At 49.0% G+C, this 27,980-nt stretch overlaps 1 protein-coding gene across 1 annotated transcript in view; it reads left to right on the forward strand.

The window, feature by feature from the left end:
* Window positions 1–21,211, forward strand: part of LOC119387283 (uncharacterized) — a 61,736-nt gene extending 40,525 nt beyond the window's left edge. Inside the window, 3 exon segments of the mRNA XM_049414149.1 lie at window positions 17,887–17,976; window positions 17,979–19,459; window positions 19,461–21,211. Coding sequence (XP_049270106.1) covers window positions 17,887–17,976; window positions 17,979–19,459; window positions 19,461–20,186 — 2,297 coding nt within the window. The 3' untranslated portion in view covers window positions 20,187–21,211.
* The last annotated feature ends 6,769 nt before the right edge of the window (window positions 21,212–27,980 follow it).

Raw genomic sequence — 27,980 nt, forward strand, 5'->3', positions numbered from 1 at the left:
AGAGATGCGGCATCGCACAGATGCGCAGACCCACTTTTCACGAGGAGAGCGGGGACTATATGAAAGTCTTCTTCCTTTTGTCATCTTAATTTAAGACACGCACGCACACATGTCCACATAGAGCGAGACGGAAACAACATACAGATGGGTAGACGAAACGAAATCAGTTGACACTCTATGTGAATAGTCAATTTAATGTCACCACAAAGTTTCGGTTTCTTCTATTTTATATCTCCATATTTTTTTAACATTTAGAAAACACAGAAGCACCAAGTCAACAGAACCCCGCTGTAGCAGCATAATCCTGGTGTGACGTTACTTCACGATATCCACTTTATTACTAAATATCGGTCACGAAGCGCTGTGCAACTGTAGCAGCTGCCCTCCATCTTCGTGGAAGAAATGAACCCAATCTCAACGTGCCTAACCCGGACTCCGCTTTTAACGAGCAACCGCTCTTTACTTTTGCCGTTTGAACCGACTGCACGAAACCAGGCGCCATCCTCGGCGTTCTGCCTCTATTCCCAGACGTTTCCAAACGTGCCTTCTGGCTATGAACCACCGTATAACGTTCAATCACTGTCTATTCTTGCTCCACAATGCATCGGGATCGGGCCTTTTCCTTTGATTGCTTCCGAACGCGTTCCTGTTTGCTATATACGGTCTGATCAGCTTGATTTTCTGTTCGGCTAGCAATGGAGGCCTATTGAGCGGCGCGCGACCGAACTGCCGCGGAAAGGAGTCCGTTCATTCAGGCAACGCCTGACAGCTGCTCGTAAGAGCGTAGTGAAAGAGCGCGCGTGCCGGCGGAAGGTCCGCCGCGCGATGCGTTTCGTGACTCCTCTAAATCTTCGACGCTTTTATTTCCCTACCGCGGACAGGTCGTTTTAGACTTGACGTTGGATTTTCAGCATTCGCACAGGAAGTAATCTCCATAGAAGCCGTTGACTGCGCTGCTGTCCCGTATTTATAGGACGTTCTCAATGCACAATTTTTGGCTGTTTGATGGTAACTGACCTTAGACATGTCAACAAGATCAAAAGAACGCTGACACAAAATATACACATAGAAAGGCCGGGCGCCCACGTCCTGTGTATGTGTCTCTTTGGGTTAACAATAATTTGTGGCGTTTTACGCGCCAGAACCACGGTATGATTATGAGGCACGCCGTAGTGGAGGGCTCCGCAAAATTTCGACCATCTGGTGTTCTTTAACGTGCACTGTCACTGCACAGTAGACGGGCCTCCAAGCATTTCGCCTCCATCGAAATGCGACCGCCGTGTCCGGGATCGAACCCGCGACTGTCGGGTCGGCAGCCGAGGTGTCTCTTTATGTTAGCGTTCCCTCGCGCTTGTTAAGATATACAGAATGTGCCTTCCGCACGTTGACCATGACGTTCGGTCGCAAAACCGCACTCGTCAGCTGTGTCAAGAGGCTATCAAAGGACAGTAAAGGTCGGATGAAATATATCAACGCTGAATTGTTTCGTTTAGTTTGTACGACAGTGCACAGAAACAAGAATCACGTGTTTGTGCATATGTATACACGCGCACGTGCACATGCACATGCACGGCTTTGAATTCTGGCAAACATTGTCGGCGATGTAACTGTTTGATGTACCGCTGGCACCTTCGTGGATGTACGCCATTCGGCACATATAACACCGTTGAGCTGTTTTCGTGCAAATACAAAAGATAAAAAAAAGAACACTAAAAACGAATTACGATTTTGAGGCCTTAGAACTGCTCAGCGCTCCTGCACATCAGTACATATGAAATTTACGTGTATAGAGCTTCGCTTTTGTAACTGATCCTGCATCGGCGAGAGAGAGAGAGAGAGAGCTCATTTAGATGAAGATACCAATTAAAAGTGAGGCAGAGTAGCACACAGTATAGCCTATCGTTCTGAATTGGGCAAAAGGCAAGTGAGGATTAGTGAAGGATGATGATGATGGTGGAGACGATTAAGCCGCAACCACCCGCCTTATCTCTCCAAGCGCACGCATCGATCTTATTACTCCACATTCAGCCTCGTTCGCCATGACCTTCTGTGGCGGCCCGGCGTGCGCATCTTTCTGAGAAGCAGTGAACTTCGCTCAACTGAAGCTCTTTGTTAATTCTCCTCAAGTTATGATTTTATTTGTTACTATATACCTCCCATTATTCTTCTCTTATTTTCTTCTTTCTGTTTCAACTGGAGTGCAGGTACAATAAAAAGAACTGGTTCGCAGTCGAGCGCGCCCATTCGGAATACGGAGAATCCCGTCTCGTGTCGTAACACGTCAGCTCCGCGGCGCGCAGACACGTATTGGATTAAGAAGACGTACAATGGCCATTACGCAATATGCCGAACGGCTCACGCACACGGATGGCGGAGGCCATCCGACGGCACACAGTTTGCTGCCTCGGGCCTAGGAGAGCCGGCCTTATTTAGCTTTCCTATCCAGCTCTCTGTCCGGCGCTTCGTCTATTTATTTTTTCTTTCTTTTTCTCCGTGCCTACACATATATCTTTCTTTGTCTCTCTCTCTCTCCGCTGTTGCTCAAGGGGACCTCCTACTCGGAGTTTCCTTTTTATCGCCGCAGCCATGTGGATCACGCGCAAACAGTATTTCGTAATCCGAAACTGCGCGCGCGGGCCGCCCTCGCCGTGGTCGGGCTTTTATTGCGAACGGCGTAGGGGAAGTCGGGCGTAAATACGCGGGAGGAAACTCACCGTGCGCTGCGGTGTTTCCGCTCTCTTGGTGGGCACCGTTCGTGCCCCCGAGCAGTTATGAGGGTTGTCATTGTTCGGGCCTTAATACTAGACTGCCCTGTAGCTATTGCTATACAGGCTTCCGACGTACCGTCTCGCTGAGCTTCTCTTAGGGCAGTATAGGTTAGAGTGCGTAATAGGGGAGCGTATGTATCGGAACACTGAAGTAGGTGCTGCATAATGCCGTGTACCGTGGTAGAGCTGGACACAGAGCAGACAGACTAATCGAACGGTACCCCGATAGTTTTTCTTCGAGTAACTGATTTTCTTCAATTGTAAGTTTTTCATGTGCGCGCTCCGGCCTTTATCTGCATCGGAATTTTAGAAAGCGCCGTCTTAAATTGTACCGTGCACCTGGGTTTCACTAACGTTTTCCAGCTTTCCGGTAGGTTAAATGCACAGTTCACCCCTTGCAAACGGTACGGCAGAAGCGGCCGCAGGTAGCCGCTTGCGTCAGAAGATTAGGTCTCAGACTCTCAGCCCCACCCACAACTACCCTGCCCCACACATTTGCCTTTTGCCCCTTTGCCGTTATCGCTGGGACCATTGCGAATCGGTTATCTTCCACGATGGTTGGGCTTTTATATGCCTTCGCTGTGGCAGGGAGCCGAACTCACGAACCTTGCTAAAAATGCTGCTTGGGCGAGTTGGTTCATGTTTATGACAAATTTTACCAGCGCAAAAAGACGGAACACCTAGGGATCGAGATACACAAACACAGCGCTCTGTGTGTGTGTCTCGATCCCTAGCTGTTCCGTCCTTTTGCGTAGGTAAGACTTGTAATAATCACGAACCTTGTTCTCCAGCAGCACAGCTGCAAAGTCACTGAGTCGGGCAAACGATTTCACGGCGACTAAGGTTGCCTCTCACTTCCTCTGTGCGCTGCCGTGCAATTGAGGCATTAGTATTTATTCCTTTTCCTTCCAATTTCTTTCATAAATTCATTTTACTCAGCCTCCGTAGAGAACAAAAGAGAGAGCCCTTATCTTGTTTTTTTCGGACGAGCCATATTAACCTGGCGAAATATTGTAGCGCTTCCTTTGGGGCCGCAGGGGCTTCCCCGTGCGGCGACCAGAGATGGACCGTCCGTGAGCGCATCATTAATAACGGCCTCCCTGAAGGACGACGTGCGGGATTCTGCTCCGGTCACCTTCCGGGTTGCCCACTGTAGAGATACGGTCGCCGGGTGAAACGACTCACGAACTCCATAAAACAACGGCAGTTCAGTTGCCCTTCGCACCCGGGGTGCTGAAGCACAGGGTTAGGAGGGCGAAAGAGAAAGCCCGCGGGGTTAACCAAAGCGGCTGCCATCAATACCACCGTGCTCGTTCCCTTAGGGTTCTGCAGCAGCTACGGTAACGCGTATATACCGAACGAGTCATTAGTGGAACAACAACGCCGTCTTCCGGGGCCGTACCATATCCCGGAACAAAGGCTTTTATCTGTATAGAGACGATTAATATAAACCGCGGCGATTAGGGGCTTTTTCGAGGCGGCGCGAAGGCTTCGGAAGGGCGACCCCCGCTGACCGGGGTGCTCGGTCGGTGGAGGAGAAAGCGAACGCTCGCATCTGCCGAGTGGAAAGCTGCAGAAAGAATAGACGTGGCATTTGTTCGCGTTACGCGATATGACCGGACAGGTTTGGTCACTTGCGCTGTGCGTGCGCCCGCACGTGGAGTGAGGCGGCCACTTGGCGAGCGGTAATTCTGTCGTGCAGACAGACGAGGTTAGCGGGCTGCGTGCGATCGAGAGGAGCGATATGCAGATCGCGAAAGCTGGTTGTTCACGATGTATTGCGCCGTGAGCGCGTCACGCGCCGGCGCGTTTGGGATCCTCCGCGCATCGTCGAGATGCGCTTGCCCAGTCCGCCGGCTGCGGTGCCGCGCGGTAAAGCCGTGCAGCTGCAACGGAAGCGTGCGTTGCAGGGAAGACGGGAATTTTTGCGAGCGATGTGACGCCGCACCATAGCGTCAGTCACTTTCCACAAATCTTGTCCTAGCAGAAACGCGGAGTGTTTGGTGACGCGGGACGTTTTACGACAACGGTGTATCACATGTCGTGCACGAATCAACCCATGTACCGAAAGGCCATCGGCTTCAAGAGGAGTGTTTGCTGGCCTTGTTGCTGCTTGCTGAAGGACATATGTTGCCGTAAAATTAGACAAACGCAAAACGAAGATGACGGCATTGGCGGGAATGTGCCTTGTGTGTGTATATAATTTCGCTGCAGAATATGTCTCTCAGACGATCGATTGTCGGGGTTTATCTATATTCACTTAATCCGTGTTTTCTTTTTCTTAATTTCCTTAATACGCATCTCTGGAGCAATATGTGCTGATATTAGAATCGCAGTGAAGTTTGAACGGCTTGCTGCGAGATGGCCTCGATTTTGTTCTTAGGAGATGCAGTAGTGGTGAACAACGTAATCGATTAAAAGCTCATCCAAAGTTACTGCACAATGCCTGGAGGCTAATTAAACTGGTTTAAACATTTCTGATCGAAGCCTCGTCCTTATATAAAATTGTAGTTACTGAACATTCTATTAAAAATTCATATTCAGCTTTAAAACGCCTATCAGCTCATTTTGAGTTTTGGCGAAGTCGCACCGCTTGGAGCAACTATTTCGTGAATTTTTATTTCTGTAAACTCCACGTACAAGGAATTATCAGGCACGAAAATTGACTAGCCTGTCGCGATTGACTGGTCTATCGCAAAAGAAATTCATAATAGCCGCGGGTGTGTCGAAACGAAACCGATGCTGAAAAACCCGTCACTTTCGGGCGAAGCGGCTGCTTTCTTTTTACCATCCGGGGTCTTTGATTGTCCGGCCGGAATGTCGCATTCCGCGGCCCGGGATGCAAAGGCCGCTGCGAGAGATAGCGCTAAAGATAAATAAAGAAAGAAAGGAGAAAAAGAAAAGCTGCAGCGGCTGTTATACGACGAAGAGGCTATCTCCAAAAAGAGAACGGAAGTGCATTGTCCTCGCTCGTTATTTCGCGTCACATCATATCGCGCAAAGAAAAAAAAAAAAAAAACGGATCTGATGAGGAACGTCCTTGAGCCGTTCACCGCAACACACGCGCATTGGGTCTCGCTTGAATCGTGCGTCCACGTCCGACGGTGAGGGAGTCCATTGTGTATAGAAGACCACTGCGGTGGCCGTCTCTGATATGACACGCGCTGGATATGCGGACGCGTGTGCATCCCCCGCGTGCGTGCATGGGCCGGAAGAGAAGCGCGACGCATTGGGTCTCCACGCTCTGGAAAGGGCGGTCACGTCTGCCGTTGCTCCCTCTTTTTTTTTTCTTTATTGTTACTCGTATATTAGAAGGGGAAACCTTGGCCCGGTTGCGGCGTCTTCCGGCAATTGTGTCGCTTCACGACCAGCGCCACTCTCGTTGTCCCCATGCACGTCGCCGCTTTTAGCCGTGTCTGCACTGCCTCCTGTCTACCTCACTCTTTCTGTTCGGCGACAGCCGTCTACGTGCCTTTCGATGCGCATAATCTTCTGTTGCTCCCGCTATTACGCGCGCGCAATATAATCTGAGCTGAAGCGGGGAAAGCACGGGCGCGCTTTTTTATGGATCAACTGCGTGCCTCATACGGCATTCGGCTGCGCTCTTTCATCTATACTCGCTGAATGGGGCCTCTAGATGGGCGTCTGTTTACGCTCATAAAAATAAGCAGATATGGATCTACGGAAGGATAAAAGGGGGCCGGCCCTAAGCCCATAACTGCCTCGCAAGGCTGTGGGCATTATGAACTACAGTAGAAAGAAAGTTGAGGGCGTAGGAGTAAGGTTGGGAAGTGGAAAGAGAATGGGGAAGGAGAAATAGGAAGTCGAATGGGAACTGTTTGCGGGCACTTCGGCTCTGTGACTTCTTCGCACTGTTTTGCGTGAAGCCTTCGTCGTGGAGGGGGGAAGAGTTTGATAAGAGGTGAAGTCTGAATCTCGGAAGAGGAGAAACACCTCTCTGTTGTCACCTCCTCCACTCGTAAAAGTATGTTTTTGCCCAATGCGCCTTGATTGTCGACTGGTGAACGTTGTATTTGTGGAGATAGGTGATTCCCGCATATTTTATCTTGTCAGTGAGAAACTTTAGTGTGAGGTACAAATGTTGGTGCGCAAAGCATCACCGATCGTGACCAATGTGCTATTCGCAATGCCCACGAACTATAGGTGGCGCGCCGTGTTTTTCAAGATGGCGCCAGGAGGAGGGTCAACCTAGAGTTACTGTATATGCTACCTTTAGGTAGCAGAGTTGCGCATCTGTCTTCCAACGCCGCTAGCAACCATGCATTGCGGAGAAGCTGCCGCTTGGGCGAATTTGTTGATTTCTCGACGCCGCCGCTGCAGCGAGCTGAATTAACACTAGCCATCGACAGCCAATGTTCATCGTCGGTCTTCGACACGCAGACAGGTAATCGGCGACACGGTAGGCATGTCGCCTGCAAAAACGAAGTGCGACTTTACCGCATAAACTGTGTTGCTAGCCGGACCTATGCGCAACTCTGCTACCTAAAGGTAGCATATACAGTGACTCTAGGTCAACCCGATTGTTAGCATAGGAACAGATCGGACGTGCGGACGTACGGACCATGCCACTTTCACCGGATGAAGTTATGAGCTGCGCTGAAATGGATATGAGACTAAAATACTTTCCCAAACCATGGAAAGTGCTAAGTACTCGCCACCTAATTATTTGCTGCGAAGTGAAAGGTTATATTTCAGCTCCTTACCGTGCATAACGATGCTTTGCGAAATCCTGTGCGTGCTACATAAACCTGTATGAACTAGAATTGACGTATGAGCTGAACGGCACTTCGAGGTAGTACGTACCGAGCCTGCCTGACGGATTTGCCGCAGTAGTAGGCCGCCAGCGAGTAGCGCCATCGCTGCTGCGCGTGATGATGGCTTGCAAACATAAAAGTGTTCTGCGATAATACCCCTTCGTCAATACTTGCGCAGTCGGAAACGCGGAGTTACGTCTTCAACGGAACACAAGCATTTAACATGCCATTCAGTAGCGCTTGTGTCACAGCCATGCTGAGACTCTAGCCGTGTGTACTTCACTCGCATGTTGCAGGTTCGATCAGCACGATCGAAACATGAATATCGAAAAGAATGCACACGTGTGCTTTTCGCAACGTCGAAGAAGTTCGCCGAGAGGCGTGGATTGTGGCCGTGACTGCACGCTCGATCGCTCTAACCATTTCGCTTCGCTGGTCGAGCTCGAGCGTGTTGGCGGCATGCGGCGCTCCATAATATTCACAATAATTGTGATACATGTAATGCACAAGAGGAACTATGCTTTTATTTTGATCTCGCTCAAGGATATTATACATTAAATACAATCAAAGTGACTTACGAGTTACGAGCGTGAAAGAACATTAACGCACGAGGGGACGTGAAGTGCAACTCGCTCGTCGTGAGTTAGCAGCTGGTAGTTCATCGTCGCTATCTCTCGGTGCTTTCACAGTCTTCTACGTCCAGTGAAAAATCCTCGTCGTCAAGATGGTTTCTTTCAACATCACTGCTGAAAGCAATCTGAAGAATTTCCTCCGCCGAACGACTTCGACCACTCCGCGTCACCACGTTTACAATTAGAGAGACGTCTGGTGGTCTGGGCGCGGAGAACGTTTTGCCTTCAGACCGGTCAACAAGCAAATCGCTTGCAGTGTGCTGCCACCTATCAACAAACGTACAAAAACAAGCGGCGCATCGTGGCTATGAAACCCAACACCACCAACACACTGGCGAAGGACGGCGTGGATGGAAAGCGTTCGCTCCACGAAAGGCGTCGAGCAGGACGCGTCCTCGAATGATTGAAACGTCGCTCGCACGATTCCTAACAGCGCTTTGCTGACAAAGGATAGAGGCCCTATTTAAATGTATCGCCAACTTGAGATCGCTCAGTTATACATGAGCACATCGCGAGCCCGCGCGACCTCCCTCCCGTGTACAGTGTTTATGGGACTCATGCACTACAAGAAACACTGACCAATTATATATACAAGTAAAAACAGGATGAGCTTCAACTGAATATGTCAGACGATAACATTTAACTTACCTACGTGGCTACAGTAAGCCTCGCGAAGCTGATAGTATGTGTACACTGTGGGCTAGCATTGAAAGCGCGAGTTGCCACGTATTTTCACGAAAACTTCGCTTCTCGCAAGAACGAATCAGATTTCTCGTGTCACGGAGGGCCCGGTTTGTTCACTGACGCAGGGAACATGCAAAGTCGTAGTGTTCCTTTCTTGCCAACGCGTTAACACTGAGCCTAGCACAGCCGAACAAGGGAGCGACCAACGTGTTCTAGTAACGTTGGGAGCGACTGCATAGTGCCGCCATTTTGTCGTCTACTAACCCTCCTCGAGAGGACGCTCCTCGATTCCGCTCGGTGGCGCGACAGTCTATGGGCATTGCGAATACACTGTATAGCTGTGGGTCCGGATAACATTGCAATAAGACTGCCTGATAAGGTCAGAGCGACTTGATGATATCGACTAAAGGGTGCGCCATCTTCTGTATGCAAACTATATGTGTAAAGATGTTCCCGAAGCTTGCGCCGTCGAGCAGGTGCCTTGGTATCACTTCGGCGTCTTCTTCAGCGATAATACTTTGACTCGGACAAATGCAGCGCGACTTAGACGAAGACCGGAGGCAGAGATCGCGGTGGAACTCGCTCTTCAGAGAGTGTCCACCGCGAAATCCACCGCGTGCACATCGGTGATTCATCTTCATAAGTGTTGTGTCTCGCGGAAAATGAGCACGCGTCACTAAAAGGCGTCCAAGCTTGGCGAGCGACCGACCGACCCGACCCGGCTTTGTGACTGCATGGTATAGTGCGCACAACCTTGGTATTTATTATACACGCAGCCACGTCGTGTCGTAACTACACCGACGGTGGCGCGGCGACGCGTAATACATTTCCGTACCTCTCCCCGCTGAGCCGACCAAGTGCGCGTATACACGACACGGACGTTGCGTGCCGGAGGCGGCAACTGCTTCGAATAAAGCATCGTAGCGTGAAGCGCGCGCTTGACTCGCCGCCGGGCGAGAGAAGACGCTGGCTGGGTCGCCATATAGGCGACGCTGCGTGGCCGTGCCGATTTCGAATCCGTTTCCATATAACCGCGACAGACCGGTCCGCAGTGGCTTAGTTTCCGCTATGGGACAGTATACGAACGGGCGTAGTATAGGTGGGGGTAGGGTGTGCGCATCTCTTGAATGTATCCCTGCACCCCCGTTTTGGGTGTTCTTCGAAGCGGGTCACTGTCAGGAGCCGCCGTGACGAAGCCTTAAGAAATGGCTCCTCCCTGCGCAACGCTAGGAGCACGTCAAGCATGACCCGAGTCGTATAATGATCGGCCTCGATCGCGCGGCACTGCGCGCGTCTCTAGTGCGCGTGCGTGTGACGGTTGCGATATGCGCTGTTACTCCCCCCCCTCTCTCTCTCTCCCCTCCCTGTCTATATATAACGCACACAAAAACACACAATCGCATGCATACAACGTAAGGTTGTAAAATGTTAACGAGCCACCGCTAGTAGCTTGGTCGAGGGAGCACGAATCCGCGATTCTATTCCCTGCATGCTCTTTCAGCTCTCCTTCCAGGAACATTTCATTACAAGAACGCACGACATGACATTTTGCATAAAACGTTACTCCTGTGAGATATGCAAGCACGACTCCGTTGCTCTGCAGTTCGGCACAGTTTGGCAATATCTCTAGACGAATGTAGGTAAATAAAATTGGAGGCCTACAGTTGTATGCTTTACGTTTTAACTTTCGATAGAACGTGATTGAATATCTTGTTTGGACGAAGCAGTGTCCGCAATGCCGCACTGGGCGATATTCGAGCAAGGTTCACGTGGTGTGCGTGCTCGCTCGTTCATCCCCACTGCGCACAGCCAGCCGTGCTGCCACAGAGCGCTCTGTATACTGCTAGAATCGGCGATGTGGCTTGAAACGCGATATCATCCGCCGATATAAGTTCGTGCCGTCCGTTCCTTCCCACGGCGCTTCCTGCAGCTGCGTATTCATTTGTTCGTCGCTTTATCTTCCTTTTTATTCTTCTTCTTCTTGTTGTTCTTCTTCTATTCTTTTTCTCTTTCGTCCTCGTTGAGCTCGCTGTGTGCATTCCTGCAATCCGCTGGTCTGACCGTCTGTGCACACTCCTTTATCGGACACGTCTCGCGCCTTCATGAGGGTTACCGTGTGCATGTTACAGCAGCCAGCTGTAGCTTCAATTGGCGTTTTTCATGTTTCAATTATTGGTTTTCTTCTTTTTTTTTCAGACTGTTGATTTTCTTATCTGTACTTTGTTAACTTCGAAACGTGTCGACCCACAAACTCAGTAAGTTTAACTAGCTACGGAAAGTCCCTGCTCATTGCTTTATCAGGTGAAAAAAAACCTATAGACGCTTCTGTAGAAATTATTTCTCTCTCTTTTCAATCTTCTGGCGGCACCCATCGCTATTCCAACCGTTTACTTGGCCTTCCGCAGCTCACAACTCCGTTTGTCCTCCCTGACTCCTTTTGCCGCATCCTCCGTTCGGACTCGCCGCTCGAGCTGTCAACGAAACGGGTGGGAAAGGTGAAAGCTCAATTCCCTCGCGCACGATTCTCCGCACCCACTCTCTGTAGACGTCGGCGCCGACGCTGATGCGGGCGAACGCGTATAACGAAGGCGCGCTATAGAGGAAATACCGTACAGATCCGCGTATTGCCCGCAGGGACAGAGAACAAGAAAGTTAGGACAAACACCCAGCGTGGACTTGAGCGCAGTATATGAACTTGGTGCAATGGGACATCTGCCATCGACCACCTGCAACAAATGGACTGGCCTTACACGTTACCTTGCTGATTTGTTGATCGATCATGGACATAAAAAAGGCAGATATAAAGATGACGTGTTGTTGACGACTTGTTTAATGCCTCTCCCCTTACTTCTACCGGGGCTAGGTTTCCAAATTGTATGTATTCTGATTAACCAGCGTTCTGTGTTTAATATAATTTTATGTGTATAATATAAATCGAAAAGAGATAGTGATTTCTTAAGGCGGTGCCGAGTGCTCGTCGACACAGATAAAACAATTAAGGAAACAAACAAGATAGACCACGCAGAGAAATATGGCGATTTTAAAAGCCCTCGAAGCCAGAACCAGGCCACCAGCGTTTTCTCTTTTTTTTTGGCAAGGGCGGAAGGCAAGGAAAGGGGAGAAGAGGAGTGATGTAGTAGTAGTAGTTGCCCTCATCTTAAATGTCAACGCGAAAATGTGCAAGGCTATGTTGCTGTTAGAATAGCAGTACATTGTAAGCCGGAAATTTCAGTATACAATCCTCAGAATTGTATATCGCCCTTCGCGACGCTAGGTCGGCTGGCGAAATATTTCTTTGGCTTTCGCCTCTGGCTGAGCGTTGGCTCGACTGCTTTGCGAGGCGTTGCCACCGTTCCCCTTCCTTCATTTCTGCTATACTTTTCGTGAGTGTATGTGTTTTTCCTAGTTCCGCGAGGGGTATGCGTGTGCGAAGATGCGCCGCTCTGACGGCACTGCAAGCAGTATACGCCCGTGGGCAGCGTTGATTATGTAAACGGGCGAGGTTGTTCAAACGATGACGTAACGACGTAGACGTGAGTTTGGCCCTATTTTGTGTGTGTGTGTACTTCGTGTAATTAGCTATAGCAAGCCGTATGCGCAGGCGAGTTGTCGGCAAGATGAAGCTGCGCGCATCTCTTGCGAACTGTACACACTGAAGAGGCGATGACGGCTAGGAACGAAGAGAACGCTTGCGCCAGCGTCCCTTCGCTTGGATGCCTCTTGCGATTCCTTATTACGCTACGAAATTACGTGTGAGGGCGGAACCGCTACGCGTGCGGCACGCCTCCGGGACTTCATTGAAGCGAGAACGCGCCGGCTTTATGAAAAGGGGCTGAATGGCGCCAACATGTGAAGCCTGCCGCGTGCTCGACGCGTTGTATATGCTGCAATTCAGAGCCGCTGGCGCAACACATTGACAAACAAGCTATGTGCGTGTGTGCATCTGCGTACGTGTGTTCGTGTGTACGTGCGCGTGTGCCCGTCTGGACGCTCGTGTACCTCTCATCTTGCGTGTGCGCTCACGTCTAAAGCAGTTCACACCTTCAGAACTTGGCTCCGTGGAAACGGTTCTCATTTGATAAATATGAAATCGCTGTTTCTAGTCAAGTTAACATTTGTTAAACACACCAAAGATGTCCAGCGGAGCAAACTAAAACCTCATGGAACTTATCTGAAGAGAAATTTGTGCTGCGTACAGATATATATGAAGTCAGACTTGACGAAAAATAAAGCAGCTAAGGCAGTTCTCAGAATCAGCACGTATGACTCCTAATTATCAAATATGCATAGTGAAACTGTCTGTGGCACTTTACGGTGAAAAGGACGGCCTATTGGTAGGTATAATGACGAAGAAATTGTTCATCGTTTGCTTTGTACATAGCGCCATTTACCAATTTGATTACATTTTTCAGCTAGTGTGTATCTTAATTCTTGTAGCTAAAACTGCACAAGAAGAGACGAGACCGCCGGAGCGCTTCTCCTGTATTTTCTGCTATTGTCTTTCTAATCCCCTTTCCCTATTCCCCTGTGTAGGGTAGCCAACCGGAAGATCTTTTCTGGCTTAACCTCCCTGCCTTCTTCCTTCTGTTTCCTTCCTTCAGTTTGTATCCTGGGGCTAAACAAAAGAAATTTTGAATGTCAGTGTAATAGCATACAGCAAGAAGTTCATCTGTAGCAATGGAAAGCTTCTATACAGTATATTAAAATAGCAGGAAGTTATGCTAGAAATGTCAGCCCAGCTCCCTGCTGTTCCATCTTGAAAAGCGTCCGGAAGTTTCAATTCGCTTATGAAAGCGCAAGTAAAAAAAAAAAAAGACTATAAAGTCTGCGGTTTTCATGTACCAAAAGCACGATAAAATTATGGTGCACGCTGTAGCGGGGGGACTTCGGATTAATTTCTACCAATGGTGTTCTTCTACCTGCACACAAACCGAAGTACACAGATGTTCTTGCATTTCGCCTTCATCGAAACATGGCCGCCCGCGGCCGGGAATCAACCCCATGCCCACGCGTCTCGGAACGCAACACAGATGAGCCGCGCACAGCGGGTGTACGTTTTCTTCGCCATGTTTGCCCAGCGCAAATTGAACGAGGACAGATGAGAGGACGCAACGCAGCGCATGTGTCGTGTCCTCTCATTTGTCCTCGTTCAATTTGCGCTGTGCAAGCGTGTCGATGCTAAATCTCCAACTAGCCCCCCCAAGCTACAGTTCTACCAAGTTAGCTTGCTTCGCCTCCGGGTTGTGTTCAGCGGTTCGGCAGAGAGGAAGCCTGGCTGTGTTGTCTCGGGGTCCTTCGCCCCGCAGCGCCTGCCCGCCGCGATTGTTGTTCTTTCGCACGGCGCGTGAATGATCCGCGTCGAGCCGAGGTATAGAAGGGGGGGGCCTACTACGTAAACGGGGCGTAACGATCGCGGAGGTGCGCACCTGGCGCCCGATCACGACCCTCGTGGCCGGGCAATTCGTTCTCCCCGCGGCCCTACGCCAAAATAACGCTCCGGTTATTTATTCCCGCGTCTCCTAGCCGTGTCTGGCGCGCGCGCGGCCACCGACACCGATATCTATAGTAAAGTATGCGCGTCGCTGTTTGTAAAGGTGTCTGCTGCTGTTGCTGCTGCTGCTGCTGCTATAGTCTCCCTGCGCTACTTCTGCCGTTTTTATTGTTTCCGGAAGTGGCGTAGACAGATGAACGAAGGATCGTGTCGTATAGTAAAAGCCGGTAAAACGTTCGCCGCGCCACCTATGCACTTTCGCTTCCTCGCGCGTGCGTATAACGCCATTCGAAGAAAACGAGACGCGTTTACGCTGCGCGTTTAACGAGTTGTGTCGCGTTGCCCTCCTTCCGATATCCTTTCTCCTTCCTCTCGTATATTTGTTTTATGCGTTGTTCGGTTTGGTGATGCGCTGACGCACCTGTTTGCAGTCGCAGGTGCGTTTAGCGCTATATCGACGCGAAAGCGAAAGCCCTGACGTGCGTTGACAAACGTGTCATACACCTTGTGTTGTTTCATGCTACCTCGTGTTCTGTCCTTCTTGCGCTGTTTATCAGTTTTTGTTTCGTACACAACGGCGGTGCGAATGTATGCAGAGAGGTGCGGAAAGAAGTGTTTTCCTTATATTCGCCATCCACCCGTTTGTCAATTTTCCCTTTCATAACCCTTCCTACCTTGCGGGATTCCGCAGAACTCATTTACCATGTTCAGTGTTCATGTGCTTCGAGTTGTAGATTAATTCGCCCTTGCGCTGCCAATTGCTAGCTTTCTGGTTACCTCATTTGGTAGAGCGTTGGTCCCGGGTTCGAACCTCGGATCACGGAGAATTTTTCGTCAACTAAGGAGCTTTTTGCTTCCGAGAAATCCGTACGGATTTCTTTGTAGCTTTGTGCCGGCGCTCTTACTCCATCGTGCCGGACACGGCACAAATGGTTCACCACATTCAGGAACAATTTTAATTTTCTCGTTTGCCGTTTTTTTTTTTCATTTTCATTGCAAGAAAAAGTGATGATAGCTGCTGCAGACGACACGAAAATTTCGGTGAATAAGTTTTCGAAACTATCGCTGCCAAATTCTCCTGTCACGGTCCGCTTGTGTCAGTGGCGGCACGTCCATTGTGCTGTATAACTCGGAATTCTGCTTTTTTTTAATGGACATATTTCGTGATCAACATGTCTGACGTCGCGCTTACACGCTACTGCGCATGTTCGGATGTTTACTTCGCTCTCCAGCTTTGACCGTTAATAAACAACTGGTAGTTGGTGCTCCTGAGTCCCTTCCCTGCCCTTTCTTCCACGTTTCAAATTTTGCGCCAGCAACAACATGTTCGGCAAGCAAAGACACCAATTAGCCCAGGAACAAGTTCTTCTGGGATGTAAAGCTTTAAGTGTGTGTATGCTTTCTGGGAAACAGTTTGTCGTTGTTGTTGTTGTTGTTGTTGTTGTTGTTGTTGTTGTTGTTGTTGTTGTTTTGCTCTTCTTATCTCGTCTTCTTCTGGAAGCGCCTATACTCAAAAACTCGTCTTGCGAAATGGGACGACAGTCGTGCACAATGGCCATTTCTCCTTGTGGCGGATGGGGGCTTTCTTCACTCCTCGGCAGGGCCTGCCTAGTCGGCGGCTTGTCGGCGTCGTCATCGGGATCTGCGTGCGCGCACGGCATCGTCCGGTGGGGGAAACCCTTGACAGCGGTCTCTCTTGTGTAGTTCTGTCTCGCTCAAGCTCAAGGTCGCTTGTAACCGCTTTGCGCTATTGTCGTGGCCTCCGCCCCACCTTGGGAACCGTCGTCGCCGTGCACGGAAAGGCGCGGAGGCCTGTACGTGGATCCAGGGAGGAAGCTCCGTCGCTTTACGCCGGGCAGGAAAATTTCGTGCGCTTTCGGTGTTGGATGCAACGTCTCGACTTCGATGTTATCGATATTCACGAAACAGTGGGCTGTTTGAAAAGGTCGGAAAAAGAGCAGGCTGGGGAGGCGTATGTATGTTTAGAAAATTTTCCAGCATACGAAACTAATAAAGGAGACTTAACGTATGTATAAGCGATGTTCAGCACTCACGGTAGCAGGGCCGTACCCAAAAATTCTTTTCGGGGGGTGTTTGTGTGTAGAACGGCTAACTTTGGCAACTGGTGGTCGCTGTGAAGGCGTGTAAATATTTTAGTATCACCCGAAAAGTTAAAGCATTAAAAAAGTTCGGGGGGGGGGGGGTAGTCAGAACCCCACCCACACCCTAGTTACGGCCCTGCATTGTACAAGTATATCCAACAGAAGTTAACTTAATACACTACATTGCTTAATTTCAGTGTATCCAGCTGGCTATCGATAAATAAAAAATGCCAAGTTTGTTTGTTTGCTTGTTTGTTTCTTTGTTTGTTTCAAGATATTGCGGCCCGTCAGGGTTATCGCTAGAGCGGGATGGTACAAAAATTAAATAAGCGTGTTAGCACATCCACCGCCAACTACAAAAAAGAAAGAAAAGCGCTTACAACGCACGTACATACTTTTATAATAAAAGCACTAATTGTTTTATTGCAGAGCAATCAATGGCGAACGTAACAAAATTTCAAGCACACTAAATTCATTTAAACTTCTCCTTTTGATATGACCGCAGTGAGTGCTTTTGTTTATTTATTCTCCTCTCACACTGTCTCGGCAGAGAAAACAAAAGGTGAATTATTTTTCAAGAGAGCTGGAAGTGCTGGTCCATCGCAATTCACGAAATGTGCGTGCGTGCCTTAAATTCGTTACGTATATTTAAATCCCCTCGAAACTACGTGAACGACGCCGGATTACGTGTGGTACTTAGATACTCATTTCGCGTAATTGTTAATACTTTGGTACGCCATTAAGTAGATGATTTGCGACATTTCACGAGTACGCTTTAGCAGATATGTATGCACGTTTTCCACCATGTGTGCATTTTTTATTTTGTTTTTATTTTATCTCACTCTCTCTCTGTCCTCTTTCCGACCCCTATATCCCCACCCCTGTGCAGGGTAGCAAACCGGTCGCTCGCACCAGGTCAACCTCCCTGCCTCTTCCTTTTCATATATTTCTCTCTTGATGTAATATAGAAAAGCTACGTCTATACAGCCGGTTCACGCTACACTGTAAATGAAACACAAAATGTGTACGTATAACGAAGGTTGATATATAGTACGGCCAGTAATTACAAAAGCAACATATTGTAATTTTCGTGCAGTGCTGATACAGCTGCACCATTACAAGTTTGGATATTTGACTCATGTAGATTATAGAAACTAGTGAAATGCGTTTCAGCCTTCTCTTATCGGAAAGTTGTCAAACTGTAAAAGATATTAGCTTGCGATCTAGTATACGAGAAGCTTATAGGAGATGGAAAAAAGGCTCGAAGCGCTCGTGCTCAGTTACTTTTGTGTGCTTTCTCCTGAACTTGTACGGTAAGTGAACGTTCTGAAAAACGAGCGGCAGGGCACAAAAGGAACCCCTCGAGCGAGGGGAGTTTTTCTTTACACTCGTGTTTACTTTACGTTGATTGCTTCTCTTTGCCTTTCCACGCAGGGGCAGAATGCTTTGCCGGCCGGCAGGGTGGGCCAGCCAATGGGTCCCGCTGTACGGCCGTGCCACGGTCACTCGTGCAGGCGAAGTCGAGGAGCTGCCCAACCGACAGCCCATAGACCCGAGATCTCTCTTCGCTGCCCTGAGACGCGAGGAGTCCCAGGAGAACGGAAAAGCCGACGGTCGCAAACGCAGGGACAGTTCAGTGGACGAGAGTTCCATCAGCTCGGACACATCCTGCTCGTCGCTCGAGTTCCACCGTCCTCACAGCGCGGGCGTCGAAGCTTCCAGATCTCCTTACCGCAACAGCCCAGCGAGACTCGACGCCACAGCAGGTTGTTCCGGCTTCACTGCCAGCTGCGTCAAAGGCTCCACCGAGAGTCTCACTCGACGCGAACGCCTGGATGCCGTGAAGGCGAGGGTCGAGGCGAAGCGAAGCCAGTACGGCGGCAGCTCGTCTTCCGATGACGACGAGGACGTCACCTGGCGAGAGAACGGCAAGGTAACGAAAGCCCGAAGGAGGTCGCGCGAAAGCTCCGCGCCCCCGCGTCCAGTCGTTCCCGCTTGGCAGGAGAGCAAGGCCTATCAGGAGCCCAACAACATGGTTCGCAGGGCAGGGGCCGTCACACCACTGACGGTGACCACTACGTTCCAGGGACCAGCGGCGCCAGTACAACCTTCACCTCAGGACTCAGGAGTGAGTTCCCAGTCAGTTGCGTCTAGTCCAAGCCTCGGCCGTGCTCCAACGCCACCACCGAGGCGAACCCCTTCCAGGGCAATCACGAGAGAATCCTCCCTGCTGGCAGCAAAGCCGAGGAGGCATTCGGCTTCTTTTGACCAATGGCGCATGGAAGACAGCGGCATTGGCTCAGAGCGGAAAGACAGCAGTTTCTACAGCTACGCGGACCTGACTCCCGCTCATGGCGTCAAAGCGCGAGTTCGAGGACCAGCGTACTCTTACACCGACCAGGCCCCTCTCAGACCTGATTCGGCTGGGGCTTACATGAGCGATCCTCAGAGGACTGACATGAGATTTTTTGGCCTAGCGCCCGGACATCGACGAGCGTCCATTTCTGCGGAGGTCCTCGACTTGACGCCTAGGTCGGACACGCCGCCCCGGCGACCCCGACCTCTCTCCATGGTCGTCGAAAAGACGAGAAGCGTTCCCCCACCTGTGCCCCGGCAGCGCCCCGTCACGGGAAACACCAGCAGCCTCGAAGCTGCCAGGCGTCGCCTGGACGACGTCATTCAGCGTGAGAGAGACAGGCGTTCTTCGGCTAATCTCGAGACCGCGCTGAACGAACTCGAAGAGATCTACAACAGCCTGCGTTTGAACGAGGACGAGGACCTGCTGTTTCGCGCTGAGCGACGAGATCTACCGACCAAGTTTCAGCTCAACCGTCCGGGCGCGGATACCGTGCTGCCGGACGTGGCTTATCCGCTAAAGAGAAGCTGCAGCGACGACATGTCGTTCATAACTGGATTGCGACAACGAGCACCGTCCTTCAGACGCTCGGCGATTCCTGACAAGGTGGCCGATGACCTCGCCAATCGCCGTCTGGCCCAGCCGCAGCCTACCGGCCAGAAATGGAGCCCACACACCGCCACCGCGTAAGGACGTGAGCTATATGCTTTGTTCCGCAGCATTCACGCCTTCGCTTCATGTTCACCCTGCTCTTATGGACGTGTCCCTTGCAGGCGAGCCCGACATTGAAAAGGACGACATGTGCTATCGCAACTACACCCAAGCCGACGCGCTGCGCGTTCCTCCTCCTCAACCGCCTTTCGGTATCCCCTTGGTCCCGACGCAAGGCACAACGTGTGACTACATTAGAGCTAGGCCTCCCGACGCTCCACGGCCTCTCACGAGGCCCAAGGTGCATCCGGACTTGGTGCGAGACGACATGGCCTTCAGGAACCTAAGGAAAGACCCTGCCGTGTCGCTAGCCGCAAGGCGCTCGACGCGCGCGTTGTCGGTCAGCGTCGCTTCCAAGGCGACCTCGCCTTCTGACAAGCAGCAAGATAAGTCCCAAAGCATGACGAGCATAATGGAAGCGCTGCAGAAGGAGTCCCAGCGATGGAAGCGCCTCGACGAAGGCGTGACGCATGCTCCAAACTCTGCACCCGGCACCCATAACCACGTCTCCAATAACGGTCCAGACTGGAGCGCCGCCAGGCAGCGTGGAAAGATTGTGCCCATGGAAGACTGTCAGCTGGACGCTTTGCTCGCTTCCCTGACTCCTCCTCCGGTACCGACACCAGGTGAGCGGCGACTCAGGACAGGAGTTCGCATCCCGGCATGATTTCTCACCCGGCGTCTTTTAACTCGAGTAACCAACCCAAAGTGAAACTGCGCATGCCGTCTTTACTACAACGACTGGCCGCACTTAACGCCGTCGCACACCCGGAGCTGCCTTGTAGTGTAGTGGAAGGTGGTGTGTGTGTGTGTGTGCTCGTTTGTGTGTGCGTGAGCCTCCACTTGTGCCTAATGAGCTTGTGTACTGATCCGCTACATGTGTGTTGCGCCATCGCACTGACATGCTGGTGATCCGATCTGCTTCGTTGGATGCTGTGACGGGTCAAGCATCGCCTGGCATTACTTACGCGCTTTCGTGTGCTGTAGGCTGCCTGAGAAGGACCTTTCGTGCGGCGTTGGCAGTGAAGATGACGATAACCCTTGTGAATTCTATCGATATAACTTAACTGTAAAGTTTGAGACGAAGTATTACGTTTTTTTTTTCCTACGATGGTATTTTTGTTTCCTTCTGTCACTGATTACTGCCATTTATTAAACAAACGGCTCGTGTGTTCGCCGAGAAACGTTTTCGTTGGAACTATACAGAGTCTAGCAGAGCGAGGCTCTGCTAGTCATTTGCACGGCTCGCATTTGTAGTTTTGGGCAAGATCGGCCAGAGGACACTTAGTTTTTTTTCGTTTTTCTTTTTGTGCAATAGTGTGTCACGTTTTTATACTTTTATACTGCGATTTATACGTGTGTCTACGATGCACAATCGTAGGAACTTAAAGAGCTACGATACCAAAGCATGTAAAGGAATAAAGACTTAAGAAATAGGAGTATTATCACAGAAAAGGCGAGCGTGTTATATTAGATCTCTGTGAAGATATAAGACACCCAGTGACAGTGTTGTCGTAATATTTGGGAATATATCTTGTATATACATATAATTGTTTCTGTCAAGCTGATGCGAGATTATATGTCATGACTGCTAGTATATCTCGGCACGACACTAGTTCCTAACTCTTGACGTGTTAGCGACTGTGTGTGGTTGTGTCTGCGAATGCTGTATGTACTGAGTGCCAATGAAAATTAGTGCTGTTGACTCATGTGTCGCTTCTTGTGCCTGTATAGTACACACTAACAGAATAACGCCGTGCTACTTTATACGAGTATAAAAGTACATTAGCTTACATATTGGGAACGATACTTTTCGTGCAAACGCGGCGTGGCTACCTCCGGAATGCTATGTCAGGGGTACGTTCCTGAATGGACCCCATGACAAATTATATGCGAAATGTAAATTCATCAGCTTGAAGATTACACCAATAAAAAAAATGATAGCATGAATGGTTACATGCCCGCAAAAATAAAGAAATTACTTCAATGGTCTATGAGCCAGATAATATATGGGGTCACAAATGCAGTGGGTGACAGCATCTCTCTCTGACAAAGGTAAGTCGACAAATCCGCGTGCGTGAGTAATAATTGTTGAGGTTTTACGTCCTCAAACCACATGATCATGAGGGACGCCGTAGTGGATGCCTCGGGAAATTTCGACCACCTGGGCTTCTTTAACGTGCACATATATCTAAGTACACGGGCCTCTAGCGGCCGCCGCGGCTGGGATTCGATACCGTTATCTTCGGGTCAGCAGTCTAGCACCATAACCACTAGACCACCGCGGCGGGTTATTGAACTACGAATGACGAAAGCTTTTATATTTTCTCTTAATAGCCGTGCTTAAACTGACACTAAGGTGAAACAATAAGTAAGTTATACTGATAAATTATTCTTTGACAGCTCTGTTGTTCAATTTCGCCATCACACGTTCATCGTTTACTAAAGATAAAAACCGTGTTTCTCTCTAGTGTCCCTCTACAAAGATGTGCGCGGTCTCGATCGTCGTTACGGAGTTCTTTGAATGTAACTGCCCCGAAACGTAACTATAGGTATACGTACTGCCGCATTTGGCCATTCAAAGCATGGAACGTGCGAAAATCGAGTGAATGTTCACTGTGCAAATGTTTGTAAATACGAGCACGGAAACCTATACGAAGTTAACGTATGCGTGTACCTTTACCAACAACAGAAATCTGGCAGGCTCATGCGATAAAATATGCAAATCAGAAGGACGCTTGAAACTGTGTGTCTGTCGTATACCGTTAACGTTATTGATCGCATCTACAGCAAATTTCATGCGAATAAAGCGAGACAGTTACCTCGCCACCATTGAAATCAATATTCTGGTGCTTTCGCGTGCAAAAATAGCGACGTTTATAAGCACGCCATGTGCATACAGAGAGACAATGAAGAAACATCGGATCTATTTGACCGCCTCAGTCCCTCAATGACTATTACACGTTTTGGACAGAAGGAAAGGCGTTGTTGAAAACAATCATTCTTAGTAACCTGGTTATAACCGGTAGCACCAGCTGGGTGTTGGGGTGAAGTAACTGCGACGCCGAGGTGCCTGTCCCAAAATTTTAGCGCTGGCGTCAACAGCTAAAAACACTCCGTTTTTGCAAAACGCGGTCGATTCCTCGTTCGCGGTTGCCAGCCAGCTGCCTCTGTGAAAAAGAGCGCAACCCTGCTTTTAAAGGCCAAGGTATCACGGTGGAAACGCGCTTTCTGAACAGCAGCATTGACACGCTGTAATTTTTTTAATAGGCTGCTACTTATAGCAAGTATAGTACTAATCAGTTATAGTAGCTGGTGAGAAGCTTTCCGACTAGTCGAGGCGCGTATTTAAATGCATCGTCTCCACTTATTCGACTTGGGATAAAATTGGGACTAGGCATTAGATGTAGTTTCATTGTCAGATTTTACCAGGATAACGTTTTGGCTACTTACGTACTAAAACGAGTCACTCAAAGTCGTTGAACTTAGCTGTTCTTTCACCAACTTACCAATACAGAGGGTTTCTTTGTTGGCCGTTCTCTTCAAGACAGCACATATGAAACAGTGTGACAAGTCGTTTTAGAGACTGCTTTTCAGAAAGGATCAAGTTAAAAAATAAATAGAATTATATTTCAGGAAACCCGTTCAGGGAACCCGTTCGACTTATGTCAACGTTCTTCAGTTGGCATATCGTAAAGTCACTATTGGTATATAAAACTGATCCCTTTTCGACCAGACCCCCTGGTTATGTCATTAACGTCATATGATTACACTTAATTTGCACTAGAAGCACAACAGGATTTCTCGTTTACTCATTTCGACGTCTCACGAAAGCAAGTTCCAGATCACTGAAAAAAATAATAATAATAGGACCAAGAACTGGCGGAACGCCACCACGTTTGCCGCCCCAACTCGGGCGTCGATACACGGTAGCGGCTGATAGGGTGTCCCTCGTGGATCTCCCGGCGGCCTAAACTCCTCAGGACCTTTCAGTAAAGTTCTTGATTGACTGACTGACCGGACCATTTGCATATTGAACCGAATTAGGTTAACTCAGAAGCTGCGCCTGAGGAGTGCCATTGAAATAGCGAACGCAGTCATTCGAAGTGTACAGTACGGCCCACTGTTAAAGGGAACACTCCAATGAGCACCTTTCATTTTGCTGGCCTTCTAACAGCAAGTGGACGGGGAAACATTGTTCATGCACTGCACTAGTCTGTCAAGAAGAGGCAGAACTGTCAACCACCAGTAGTCTTATGCAAATATAAGTCACTATGTTTTTGAAAGAGAGCGAAATCCAACCATGCCCTGCACGCAAGTGTTCCCTTAATTAACAGTGGACCCGTCTTTATACATTCGCGCATGGTGACCGCTGTGCATTACTACACGCATCTATGGTCTGAATCACTGTACCGATGCAGCTTGCCAGTCGCACGTGTTTTCTAGTGGTGTACCCTAGAGCATACTCTCTATCCACGGCCGAAAATGCGCCATTCACTCCTGGCGGAAACATGCAGGCATGTAACGCATGTCCCTGACGCACTAAACTTTGGCATCGGAAAGATCGGGTAAGTTTCACGCGTTATAGAATTATCGATATATTTACAAAACGGATTTGACACGTCCGACCGCAGATGCACGCGCGATATTAGTGTGGGGCTGTGAGCATAATTCTGGCACGTCCTGCGCGAAGCAACGTCAACCCAAAGCAGTAGCACGTGGGCATCGATGCCTGCGACACGGACGAACGGTGCCGATTTATCCGCAATAAAACTTTTGCCACGCGGCGTATTTCGCCATAGCGGTGACAGAGGACGCTACCGTGTCGTTGCAATTTAGTTTTGAGGAGAAATGTTGTACTTTTGAGGGAAGTACCGTAGATTAACAGAAATGGGCGGTTAAAAATGCACAAATCTACAGTCGCGCTCAATATGACTTGCAACACGGAAGCGCGTGGCCCCATGAGTTCAAACATTGCGCATGGGTTCAACTTGTTTTTATTTCAGCAACTAAACGATATTTTCTTATTTGGAATCATCCCCGAGTGCTAGAACAGCATTTAGTTATGTAAATAAGGGCTAGTGGAAGCCATGAGCAGTCTTTGAACTCGTGAGGCGACGCGCTCTCGTGTTGCAAGTCATATTGAGCGCGACTGTATGTACCTCAAAAACAATGGGAGGAGGAAAAGATCGAGAAAGTTGCCAACCAAGTGCATGATTACTGAAAGCTTAAACTAGTACATTCCACCAAGGAAGGGGGCGGCCGCTCCCCTAATCACCTAAGGGGGGAGCCATATCTATAGCTCATACGTTTGCTCAATCGGAGCTGTCCCGCGATTATTTGAAGTACAGAGTTATGGTTACGCAAGTGTTTACCATAATGGCGGCCGAGTGCCCCTGATATTGCATCCCAAGAGCGCATTACTTTCCACCTTTACTCCCGGAAAGCCGGGTACCAAAGGCAGGCCGTTGTGAGAAGCAGGACATCGCTTCGTTTTTATGTTTGCATCCATTACGGAGCTTTAAATGTGAACATATTCGACAGAGATCTGTCTGGCTGGGTGAAAAATTCATACGAAAAATAATAAACTCTCCAGCCACTTTGCTAAAGTTAAACTTTCAAAGCTATAAAACTGACCCGACGTTTCGGGACCAATTCGGTCCCTTCCTCAGGGGTGACTGTTCGGCCGGCTCCGAAGCTAGCGAGTTTCTTTGGTGGTGTCCCCCTCTCCCTCGTCCTTCTTCCCGCCGTTCTCGTTGCCGCGGTGTTTCTTCCACTGGTTCCGTAGACCGTGCACGTACACACTCGGCAAGGTTCCAGTTGAGCGGTTGACATTTCCCGGTGTTGTTTGGATATGCCAGGATTCCAAGAACTGCCTTTTTGTGTGGTTGCCTTCCGTGTCGATGACCCGGGCGTCGTCAAAATTGATGCGGTGGTCCATATTTTCGCTGTGTTCAGCGAGGGCGTTTCGCGCAGCGTTGAAGCTACGCACGTCGTTTCGATGTTGCCGTATCCTTTCGGGGAAGTTTTTTGTCTCACCGATGTAAGTGGCGTCACAGTCCATGCATGGAACCTCGTAGACCAACCCGGGGCATCTTTCTTTCGGCAATCGGTCTTTTGGCCGTGGCAGGAGACGCCCGATTGCTGACACGGGCTTGTGCGCTACCTGTATGCCTTCTCTTCCCAGCACCCTGGACAGTTGCTCGCTGATTCCCGGAACGTATGGGACCGAGATGCGGTAGGAACGTTTGGGGGAAGCCTTATTGTTAGTGTCACCCATTGCTTGTCTTCTTTCGGACTCAGCCAATAGAGAGACGTCGAGGGGAGCCCTGCGCACGCCCACGCACTCTACTTAAAACAGACAACAAGGAAAAATCATCAAAAATCAAGTGAAAATCAAAAATTAAGTCATCAAAAATAAAGTGAAAGAGAAACTCAGACGGCAAGGGCCACTACGCCACAATTCTCTTCGAGACAGAGCAACGACCAGCCCCGAAAAATCACCTTCGCTACTCCAACGCGTGCTATGACACTGGTGCCAATTGGGCCAACAGTTTAAAACGTAGCATTCCCGTCCTCGGTCGTGCTCCCTTAATATATGACTGCCTTGCTCCGACGGCTAGACAGTGGTCAGTGAAGTATTCACCCTTAAATTGTGGCTGCGATACACGACACCTTGATTGGCGCTTCAGCGCCTGCGTCGTTTGTACGTCCGTCCCTTTCCGGACTGTAAATTTGCAGCAGCAAGACTCTAGACGTTCCTGGCAAGTAAGCCATTCTGAACTGTAACCTGGGATCCCCACTAAGCACAGTAATTTGAGAATTATAATTTTAGCCGCTCAGCTGGGCATTAATACGTTCACTTTTATTGAAATCATTTCCACTAGCTACAGTTTAGCTGCTAACGTACTTCCGTTCGAGGTTTGAGGTCGTGTTACGGGCGGTTCTGAAAGGTTAGAATGTATTAAATGCGAAGCATTTCTTAGCGAACTTCTGCGACTTTGAGCGTATCTATCTATCTATCTATCTATCTATCTATCTATCTATCTATCTATCTATCTATCTATCTATCTATCTATCTATCTATCTATCTATCTATCTATCTATCTATCTATCTATCTATCTAGCCGCCTGCGACTTCGTGCTCTCCTGGCCGTTTCGTTAATCGGATGTATACCAAAATTGGTGTGTCATAACATGGCCTTATTACGAACATAAATGACTGGTCATATCATGAAAATCATGACACGCATGTCATGAACAGCATGATTTACATTCCACGGCCTTTGGGCTCCCTGGCCGTTCTGTTAATCGGATGTATACCAAAATTGGTGTGTCATAACATGGCCTTATCACGAACATAAATGACAGGTCATATCATGAAAATCATGACACGCATGTCATGAACAGCATGATTAACATTCCACGGCCTTTGGGCTCTTGCGGCCGTTCCGTTAATTTCATATATACCAAAATTGGTACGGCGTGACAACAGTTCATGACAAACATAATGACAAGTCCTAACATGCAAATCATGACGCGCATGTCATGTGCAGCATGATTTACATGACATGGTCTCGGGGCGCTCGCGGCCGTTTAAATGAAGGGATACATACGAAAACTGGTATGACGAGATATTTCTGTATGACGAACGTAAATGAGAGGTGGTAACATGGAAATCATGACATGCAGGTTATGTATGTCATGCTTACATGCTGTGCTCATGGTGCATTCCCGGCCGTTTCGCTAGCTTGGTATACACCAAAATTGGTATTGCGTGACGCGACTGCATGACGAACGTAAATGAGAGGTGGTAACATGGAAATCATGACATGCAGGTTATGTATGTCATGATTTACATGCCGCGCTTATGGTGCATTCCTGGCCTTTTCGATAGATTTATATGCACCAAAATTGGTATTGCGTGATGTGACTGTATGAAGAACATGAATAACAGGTGGTAACATGAAAACTATGACATGCATGCCATGTATGTCATGACTTACATGCCACGCTCATGGTGCATTCGCGGCCGTTTCGATAGCTTGATATACACCAAAACTGGTATTGCGCGATGTGACTGTATGATGAACATTAGTGACAGGCAGGGCTGGGCAAAGATACTTTGAAATTGTATCGCGATACGATACAAGATACTCCGGCGAGAAGTATTGGAGATACAGATACAAGATACTACCGCAATAATTGTATCCGATACGATACTTGCCAATTGTATCTTAAGATACTTCGATACATTCGCAAATTTGTTATTATTGATCCCCATAATGTAGTAGCGAACGCGTATGCACGAACAGGTTTGCTTGAAATTTTCTTTAATGTGACCAATTTTGTTTCACTTTAATTAAATATCTGTTAGTATCTCAAAAGTTTCGTGCTTCTTGCTCAAAGTGCATTACTTTATTTCCGACAGAACTTATTGGGGTTTGTTTCGGGTGCTTAA

Source organism: Rhipicephalus sanguineus, chromosome 3 (genome assembly GCF_013339695.2).
Source record: "Rhipicephalus sanguineus isolate Rsan-2018 chromosome 3, BIME_Rsan_1.4, whole genome shotgun sequence".
Lineage (NCBI taxonomy): Eukaryota > Metazoa > Arthropoda > Arachnida > Ixodida > Ixodidae > Rhipicephalus > Rhipicephalus sanguineus.